The sequence below is a fragment of the Malus domestica genome, chromosome 10 (genome assembly GCF_042453785.1).
Source record: "Malus domestica chromosome 10, GDT2T_hap1".
Classification (NCBI taxonomy): Eukaryota; Viridiplantae; Streptophyta; class Magnoliopsida; order Rosales; family Rosaceae; genus Malus; species Malus domestica.
In genome coordinates this window covers 37,581,884-37,591,232 of record NC_091670.1, presented here as the reverse complement: position 1 = coordinate 37,591,232, position 9,349 = coordinate 37,581,884, and the positions used below count along the sequence as shown (strand labels likewise).

Sequence of the window (9,349 nt, the reverse complement as noted above, 5' to 3'; positions counted from 1 at the left end):
GGTCATTCTCAAAACATGAGAAATGGCGAAGATATTTGTCTTGCAGACTGCGCAACTACGCATACAACATTTTCAACATGAAATCAAATTTAGCTATTAATAAAGATATTGAACATCACTTCCAAAAGAAAATAAGCAAGAAAAGAATAAGATGGGGAATATAAATGAACAAGTTTAAAAGAAGAAAGCCAGCAAAGAAGCCATGGCCCCTAGTGCAGCAGCAGGAGCACCTAGAGGGGCCGCCGCGCTCTCCATCGGTGCAGGTGCAGGAACACCAACATCTTCAGCAGCTCCGAACGACGAGAAGCTCACAAGAACAATCGTGCAGATGGTGAAAACCATGGCCAATTTGCAAACCTCCATATTGTTTTTTCTTCTTCTTCTGAATCTGAACACTACTTCTCAAGTCACAAGTAGAAGAAAGTGTGCTAATGTTTTTGGTTTGAGGAAAATGAAGAAGCTTAAGTGGGTTTTATAGGGAGGGGATTAAGGAATTGAGCGAATGGGAGCCCGACACGTGTCGGATTATGTTGCTTTAACAGCAAGCAAAATGATTTGGGAGTGGTGTGGGCTGTGTTTAAAAATGCAAGATTAGGGGAATATAATCTCTTTCCAGACAATTGCTTGGAATATTTGCATTAATTTTAGTGGCATACATGTGAGAGTTTGAGCTTTGTGCTCCATGTGCTGTCCACGTATTGTTCAATATTTTGAGGTCGTTGGATTGCTCTCCAAGTTGGGCCTTTCAGAATTGAAGCCCACTAGAACTTGGGCCTTTCAAAATTGAGACCCACATGAGTGAGAGGAGCCAAAGAAATAAATTACGTAGTAGTGTCATAGCAGTGAGTGATAAGTTCAGGATACGGCCACAATTATATTCTCGTTAAAATTCATGATTCGCTCACAATGCTGTCCCAGAGGCTGGAGAGTCGAATCTTTCAAGCCCACCTTGGATGATACTTGACATTGGGCTTTTATGATGTACAAGCGTAAGTATGAAAACAAACCCCAAGCACCAACAAACGACTCTGTGGCCCAATGGATAAGGCGCTGGTCTACGAAACCAGAGATTCTGGGTTCGATCCCCAGCAGAGTCGATCTTTCTTTTCTTTTTCCTTTCGTTTAATTGTTATTTTGAATGCACTGCCTTATAGCTAAGTTTGGAATGTCGTAACAATCAGTCAGGATGGCCAAGTGTTCTAAATTCACTTCTGACATTTTGGGTTCGATCGCCAGACTCAAGTTCTGGTTTTCGAAAGAGGGTGTGGGTTCGAATCCCGCTTCTGACTTTTTACTATTAACTTCTGTTTTTTGTAATTTTGCAATTTCTTACACGATCATATTAAATGTTCGACTCCAACCAATAATTTTCACAAACATACGAAACGTCGGAAAAAGACTAATAAATACACTTTTTTGATTGCTCAAGCAAGGAATACATGTCAAATGCTATTGTTCTGTGCCTCCATGGACAATACAAACATGAAGAAACTGCAAACGGAGCCACTTGGTTAGCGTCAATCGGCTGAACTTGTTTCTTTACTTCAAAAATGAACCCTGAAGCGAACAGCAGGATTCGTGATGGCTATTGCGGTCATTGCCTCCTGCTGTTTATCATGTCTGTTCCTTATTACTTGATGCTGCTTTAAGTCTCTCTAACTGTTTCCGTATATAAGCCTGTTTTAACTTCTCACGACGAGCAGCTGCTTGCTCTTCCCTGCGCAGTTTGAGCTCAGATGCCTTCTCTCTCGCTTGATTTGCTTCTTCGTGTACTTCCCTGAAGAAAAGGAACACAAGACCAGAAATCATGAGATGACTGCTGCCAGGAGCATAGAGATTTCACTCGAGCAATAAGTATCTGGGGCCAGGACGACGAAAGACTAGAATCAAGTAATAAGAAACATCCTGCGTAAATGGAGAAACTATAACCAAACAAATAATATAGAAAGAGGAGAAGAAGAAAAACCCGAATCCAAACCCTTTTTTCATTTATTGATGAAATAGATTACTAGTTTTTGTCACGAAAGCATAGTTCTAAAAATACACTCGTTTAGTCATTTATTCTTTTTATGCTTTATTTAGCTCATTTCCCGTAAGAGCATCTTCCTATCTATAGTCCGGCACTCAAGACGTTGTACAGGACTTAGTCGAAAATTAACAGAATAGATCGGCAGTCCTATATAGAGCAAACGGAAATTTAAAAGCAGGATTGCAAATCAAGAATAGGTCAAAAAGCTTAAGCAACTCATCCATAGCTCTACTACCAACCCCCAGCCCAAATATGAGTCTCAGCTCAACTACTTCACCTTAGAGGCTTAGAAGAGTAACAGCGGCAACACGAAATCACTGTGGCTAAATGTTAAGTACCCAGACTTGCATAGAATATGGTAACACTGAAAGAATAACACTAACAAAAGTTCACTCGAGATAAACGCTTTATCATTATCTGATTGTGATTAGTTAACTAAACGGTCTGTACAGCATGTATACTTATAACTTATACCGAAATAATTTGAAACTTTTACCTCACAAAACGCTTGTGAATATCATTGTCCACTGTCGCATCCGCTCGCCCAAGCCCCAAAGGTTTCGTGCTAAACAGCGTAGAAGCATTGTTCTCTCCATCTTGATTCTCCGGAGATATTACAGCAGGTGAATCATGGTGCTGAGTCTGCTGCGGTTCGTCATGCTCAACTCTCTTGCCGTAAAAATCCACACAATACTTTTCTTTATCTTCTTCATCCGATAGCTCACCCCTCGCTAGCTTATCGTACAATGCGGCCTTCTTCTCCAACGCTGCATAGCTTGCCGATCCATCCTTCACTGCTTTTAGCTCAAGCTTGTCCCTGAATTTAAATCAACAAAAACACAATTGAATTTAGCAGAAATCCTAACTAAGCCCTAGAGATAATTGAACATCAATTGAAATGTTTCCTAGATCAATGATGAGATGGGCAAGTCAAAGTGTTTAATAAAAACAAATCCGCAAACTTCCCAAAACAGAGAGCTCAAAAATCTCATCATATCACTAAACAGCATCTAAAATACTCTTAATTTGGAATTAGAGAACACCAAGAACCCTAAATTACCAAAAGGAAACCTAACCCATAAATTACACCAATCCAACAAAACAACACAATTAAGTAAATTGAAATTAAACCCAGAAGAAAATTGGGGAAAAAGAAAGAAAATACGTACTTGTGGGCCCGGGCGTCGACGCCGGAGTTCTTGGCGGAGAAGGCGTCGTGTGCGGTAATTCTCTTCTTGGCCCGATGGAACTCGATGTCTGAGCCGGCGAGTTCTTTGGACTTCTTGGATTCTTCTTGGGACTGATAGAGTTGGGCCTTGAGCTCCATGATTGAGGAGGCTCCGACGCCGCCGATGGCGCGGTGCTTCTTCGGCATAATTGAGGACTCCGTCAGCCATCCGAGGGATTCCACCACCACCCTTCTCTTCTTCGGCTCCTCCTCCTCCGCCATTTTTCTGCAATTTCAGGATCGAAATTGTTGGTGGTAAACTGGAGATTTCTGTTTTCTTCCTCCTCTGTTTGAATTTGATTTGATCGGCTTCGCAGAATTTCGTTTCTTCACTCGGGCGGGCAGTAGTAAATTGGTAATGGACTCCACCGCGACGGTGTGGCCCGGCCCATTCAGGACCTATTTGTTCTTATTTCTTTTCCTTTCTCACAATTTTTTTTTAGAGTTTTAACGAAACAATCGTAACGAAATGGATATTTTTAGTCTAAAAAATCACTCATGATACTATTTACTTACAACATTTTTTGTCATTTTGATTAAAACTCAAAATTTTCAAACCATTTTCATTAGTTTTTTTTTTTTTTTTTTTTTTAACCAAAATGATCCTTGAGATTTGCATAACTCCTCACTTTGGTCTCTGAGATTTGAAATCAATAGGAGTAGTCCTTGAGATTGTTTACCATCAATCATTTTGGTCATTCCACAAAAATTATGTTAAATAAGGATTAAAATGATAAAACTACCCTCAATTTAACAAACAATAAGCCAAAATGATTTGACAAAAAACTAAGGGTATTTTTGTCATTTAATCTTATTTAATGGAGATTTTTTATGAAATGACCAAAATGATTGATGATGGACAATCTCAATGACCATTTCTATTGATTTCAAATCTTAGAGAGCAAAGTAAAGAGTTATGCAAATCTTAGAGACCATTTTGGCCAAAAAGTTTACTTGTAAAAAATTTCTTACAATTTATTTTAAATAAAAAAATAGCACTATTCGCATACGCTTTTTTGCCTCCTACAAGTACCTGTGTTAGTTTTTGGCCATTAAGTTTCTTCAATTCGTTGATCCAACGGCCGAAAATTAAGAGGGATGTGAAACTTTGTTTTATTTATCCGATTAGTCCGAAAATCACCCCTATTAGACAAAAACAGCTCAATAAAGTGACTGCCTTGAAGACATACAGTTCAACTGAGAGACATGGTAGCAAAGGAGCTTTCTTGTTCCATTTATAACTGGACTGAAGAGATGAAGGCAACGAAGGGTCAAAACATCTACGTCCGATGAAAAGAGACCGAAAATTCAAGTCACATTTGTTCGTCGAGGTTTAGATGTAGCGGGGAAATACCAAAAAAAGACGCAGAACCTCATCGAAGACGGATTCAGTGGCGCTTCTTCCCCGTTGCTACTTCCCAAGCCTGTAATATGTGGTTCACGATTTCCTCTACTCCTTTTCCGTGCTTCACCTGCATATATAGGGTTCACAGGCATGTAAGTCATGTACATGAAAGTTCAATATCGTGCCTATAACGACAAATCATTCAAGAATCGCCTTCCTGGCACAACGAAACATTCCTGACATGATTGGGGAATGGAGACATGGTTAATAGTGTCTTGCTTGTGACGAGAATATGTAATCATAGATTATGTTCATTCCAAAAATAAGCAGATACAGCTTTTTGATTTCATGTTGAGCCAATTTTATGTTAACAAAACATGTTGGTGCAGTTGTGCATCTCCAAATATGAGAAGCAAAAATATCAGCTCACTGCATGTTAATGACAAATCATTCAAGAATCACCTTCCTGGCACAACAAAACATTCTTGACATGATTGGGGAACGGGGACAGGGTTAATAGTGTCGAGGATATGTAATCACAGATTATGGTCCTTCCAAAATTGAGAAAATACAGGTTTTTTATTTTGTGTTGACCAATTTTAATGTTAATAAAACAAATTAGTGCAGTTGTGCATTTCCTAACATGAGAATCCCAAATACCAAGCTCACAACATGTTTACAATGCAAAAACAGTAGTGAACGCATGTGATGATACGAGCAACCAACCTGAGCAAAGACAAAAGGCCCTCCATCTCGCATTCGAAGTGCATCACGCTCCATCACTGCCAAATCAGCTCCAACCGCTGCTGCAAGATCAGTCTTGTTTATCACCTACAATCAAATGTTATCAAGTCATTCACATATCGATCCCTGATGATTTCATTTCTGAAATTGGAATGACACGATTGATGGGTAGACACTAGATAGAAATGGTATCCTCAAAATCAGCAACGAATAAGAATATACCAGAAGGTCAGCCTGAGTGATTCCAGGGCCACCTTTTCGTGGAATTTTATCACCAGCAGAGACATCTATAATGTAAATAATATAGTCGGCCAGTTCCCTGCTGAAGTTCGCGGCTAAATTATCTGCATTCACACAAATTCGATTGGATAATGTTAATAAAAGCTCAATTCAACCACTTGTTATCATTGACATACAAATTCCTCCATTTATGCAAACTTTACAATGAGCATTTTCGTCCGAACTAAAATTTTGAACATTTTCCATTGATCAAGCTACATTTTCTCAAATCAATACCAAACTCCAGATGGCTCCATAAATTCATTCAAGCTCAAGTGCAATTCCAACATGAGTATCAATCATCTGTAATAGTCATTTAACTGTTTCTAGAAAATACCTCCGCCTGATTCACAAAGCAGTATGTCGGTCTTGTACAAGTTAGAAAGCTCCTCAAGAGGGCCAAGGTTAATACTGATGTCTTCACGAATTGCAGCATGTGGGCAGCCCCCAGTTTCCACAGCACGTATTCTTTCTTCAGGAAGTGCTCCATGCTTCACCAAGAACTCACCATCCTCTTTTGTGAATATATCATTTGTCACCTGCAATTGTTACGCTTAATATCTTTAGACTTGCCTCAATCAACTTGAAACACGGGTGTTAAAGGTCTTTCGTAGACTTTAACAGTTACTATGTGAAGCTCAACGCAATTTAGTAGAAAGCTAAACAGTTTTTTGAAGTATTTAGGACATCATAAAGACAAAAGATTGAATCTTTTGAATTGTTCGTCGCAAGAAAAGTTACTTACTGCAGCAAGACTGTACTTGTCACGCAAAAGTGTACACAGAGCGAGCATCAAAGCAGTTTTCCTGTATGTCGTGAAGCAGCATTTCATCAACTCTCAGTAACCAGTAAGACTTATGCTAGCAAATTGGTATTCAAAACTACGAAAACTAAACCAGGCAAATCACAAAAAATCCGAAATCATTCAGAAGAAATCAAACAAATTTATAAATAGTTATGCTGCAACAATTTTCTATCATTTCGATTGTATCACAAAGTTATCCAAAGTTAAATTGTGTCACTCTTCACTTCCCCCAACGAAGAGGGATTTCCGCGCTCCCCTTTTCACCTCCCGCAATCCTCCTTTCGTGCTATCATTTAGATTCTCCTTCAATTTATTCAATCCAATGGCTAGAAAAACATAGCGAAATGCAAAAGGCGAAAGGGGGAGCGCGGAATTCACTTCCCTAAAAACAAAGTGCCAATCTTTACATCATTTCTAGTCTTTTTAATCTAACGATGCAATTGATGAATGTGAAAATATTTTCAAAAATGTCAAAAATTACCCAACTTACCCAGTACCAACAGGTCCACCAATGCCAATGGTGAAAGCCCTTTCATTGAAATTCCTGGAGAGGAGAGGTGGAGCTCTTCTGCTGAAGTAGCCAGGAGAGTATATGGGTTCGTGTGAGTGTGGCGCCAACCCATCGTGGCTATGGTACACCTTCCCATCTGCGCCCACCCATGAATTCGTTGCAGCTGAACTCCCATGGCTATGATCATGATCATGGTGGTGATGATGGTCATGGTCATGGTCATGATGATCATGGTGGTGGTCAGCCATCGATCACTACAGTCTGCAGAAGTTCTACTGTGCCCCTGTGTGTCAAGAGAGGAGGGAGAAAGGATGGGGAATCTGGTTGGTTTGGGTGGGTACACACAGTTTGGGGAATTTTATGGGAGTTTTAACTTTTAAGTAAATATTACTTCTAACGAAAAATTACATTTTTATCTTATTTGATACTATTTATTTGTCATTTTTCATTAAAATTAAAGTTTTTTTGGACTTTTCGTTCATTTTTCTAAATTTTATTGAAATCAAAATTCCTCTCATAAAATTTTATTTTTTCCCAGTTATCTTATCTCTACACCCAACTAACAAGTTTTATTTACCAAACTTCCAAGTTTACCCTTAAATAAATAAGAATAAGAAAAGAAAATAAAATACACATTAGTGTTTTTATCTCTACACCCCATAACTCCAAAACTGGCACACCAATGCACTTCTCCATTATTTCCAACAAAACCCACCCAAATAACAGCAAAATATTCTCTCGAGTTCATCAACGAGTTAGCTTGCTAGAAACCCTTATCAGCCCTCACTTATAATTTCAGCATAGGTTTTCGGCTTATATGTTTGCTTGTTTGAACCATTATCTGAGAGTTGGCTACTTGCAGAAATTATTAAAACTAACAAGTCAGCTTGCTAGAAACCCTTATTGCTATCTCTTCTAAATAGACACTGATATGGAAGCTTTTTGTCTCATATTGCAGGAATTTGTTTCATGTCCAACGAATTAGTAATAAGTTTTCTCCACTGAAATTATAAATAAGGGCCGCTAAGGGTTTCATGCAACACGGGTTTCTAGAAAGCTTACTTGTTGATGAACTTAGGAGCATATTTTGTTGTCATTTGGGTGTGTTTCGCAGGAAATAATGGAGGAGCCCGGATAAAGGAGGAGGGGGAGGGCGTCAGGTAGTCGACAGCCGGCACTCCATGATCACGTCGAATCCTTATGAAAATGAATCCAGAACAAAATCGCGCTAAAGCTAGGGCGTCACCCGTAAGTGGCGCGCTGTGTGGCCTGAGCACAGTGATAAGTGAGCAAGGGTCGCTGTATCTCCATCGGCACCCGGATGCAGTGTTAAATGAGCAAGGGGGCCATAGAAACTTCTTTTCGAACGACTCCACTCAAAGTTGTTTGGGAGCATATGCTCCTATCAACTTTACCCGGGACACACAAAAGAAGTACTTTGATCCTATTAGACGGGGGAGGGTGAAGAAGCTAGGACAGAAGGGTAGAGTTCAAGAGAGCAAAATGCGTTTAGGAACGTGGAATATAGGAACCTTAACGGGAAAATCTATGGAAGTAGTGGAAGTTATGGTGAGGAGAAGGATAAATATTATGTGCCTACAAGAAACTAAGTGGGTTGGTAGTAAGGCAAAGGATCTAGAAAACTCAGGGTTTAAACTTTGGTATTCGGGCACAAATAGAACGAGAAACGGTGTTGGCATCATCGTGGACAAGACCTTGGTACAAGATGTTGTAGATGTCAAGAGGGTAGGAGATAGAATCATGGCAATCAAGATTGTAATAGGACAAGAACTTATCAATGTGATTAGTGCGTACGCACCTCAAGTAGGGTTGGATACGAGTTCGAAGGAGAAATTTTGGGAAGATCTTGGAGACTTGGTGCAAGGAATTGCTCAGACGGAGAAGTTATTTATAGGAGGAGATTTAAATGGACACGTGGGCAGGGAGACAGGCAACTATGGAGGTTTTCATGGTGGCCATGGTTTTGGGGAGAGAAACGAGGATGGGGAAGCTATCTTGGATTTTGCAATGGCATATGATCTCTTCTTAGCCAACACCTTCTTTAAGAAGAGAGAAGAACATGTGATCACCTACAAGAGTGGGTCGTCAAAAACACAAATAGATTTTCTTCTAATGAGGAAAGGGGATCGTATAACTTGTAAGGATTGCAAAGTTATACCAGGAGAGAGCGTGGCTAATCAACATCGCTTGTTGGTGATGGATGTACATATCAAAAGAGTAAGACAAAAGAACAAGACTTGGAAGTGCCCAAGGACTAGATGGTGGAATCTAAAAGAAGAAAAACAAGCCATTTTCAAAGAGAAGGTAATCACCCAATGTGTGTGGGATAGAGAGGGGGAAGCTAGCCAAATGTGGGATTCCATGGCTAGTTGTATCCGAAAAGTAGC

At 39.7% G+C, this 9,349-nt stretch overlaps 2 protein-coding genes and 1 non-coding gene across 3 annotated transcripts; 1 reads left to right on the top strand and 2 right to left on the bottom strand.

Annotated features, from left to right (window-relative positions):
• Positions 1 to 1,024: 1,024 nt before the first annotated feature.
• TRNAR-ACG (transfer RNA arginine (anticodon ACG)) lies at positions 1,025 to 1,097 on the top strand. The gene has a single exon. It is a non-coding gene; the product is annotated as a tRNA-Arg (tRNA).
• Positions 1,098 to 1,396: 299 nt separating this feature from the next.
• On the bottom strand, positions 1,397 to 3,982 carry LOC103446201 (uncharacterized protein At4g18257-like). Its single transcript, XM_008385274.4, has 3 exons — positions 3,199 to 3,982; positions 2,526 to 2,846; positions 1,397 to 1,777 (listed from the first exon to the last, which is right to left on the bottom strand). The coding sequence occupies exons 1-3, from the start codon at positions 3,477 to 3,479 to the stop codon at positions 1,615 to 1,617; spliced, it is 765 nt and encodes a 254-aa protein (XP_008383496.3). The 5' UTR covers positions 3,480 to 3,982; the 3' UTR covers positions 1,397 to 1,614.
• Positions 3,983 to 4,346: 364 nt separating this feature from the next.
• LOC103446198 (urease accessory protein G) lies at positions 4,347 to 7,294 on the bottom strand. Its single transcript, XM_008385269.4, has 6 exons — positions 6,921 to 7,294; positions 6,371 to 6,431; positions 5,963 to 6,164; positions 5,569 to 5,690; positions 5,329 to 5,433; positions 4,347 to 4,729 (listed from the first exon to the last, which is right to left on the bottom strand). Exons 1-6 carry the CDS (start codon positions 7,187 to 7,189, stop codon positions 4,646 to 4,648), a joined length of 843 nt encoding a protein of 280 aa, XP_008383491.3. The 5' UTR covers positions 7,190 to 7,294; the 3' UTR covers positions 4,347 to 4,645.
• Positions 7,295 to 9,349: the final 2,055 nt, after the last annotated feature.

Coding starts and splice junctions, on each gene's coding strand:
- LOC103446201 (XM_008385274.4), bottom strand. CDS start 3,479: ATGGCGGAGGAGGAGGAGCCGAAGAAGAGAAGGGTGGTGGTGGAATCC. Junction 2,847..3,198: donor GTCGACGCCCGGGCCCACAA/GTACGTATTTTC, acceptor ATTTAAATTCAG/GGACAAGCTTGAGCTAAAAG. Junction 1,778..2,525: donor ATTCACAAGCGTTTTGTGAG/GTAAAAGTTTCA, acceptor CCTTTTCTTCAG/GGAAGTACACGAAGAAGCAA.
- LOC103446198 (XM_008385269.4), bottom strand. CDS start 7,189: ATGGCTGACCACCACCATGATCATCATGACCATGACCATGACCATCAT. Junction 6,432..6,920: donor GGTGGACCTGTTGGTACTGG/GTAAGTTGGGTA, acceptor CACGACATACAG/GAAAACTGCTTTGATGCTCG. Junction 4,730..5,328: donor GGCCTTTTGTCTTTGCTCAG/GTTGGTTGCTCG, acceptor CTATATATGCAG/GTGAAGCACGGAAAAGGAGT.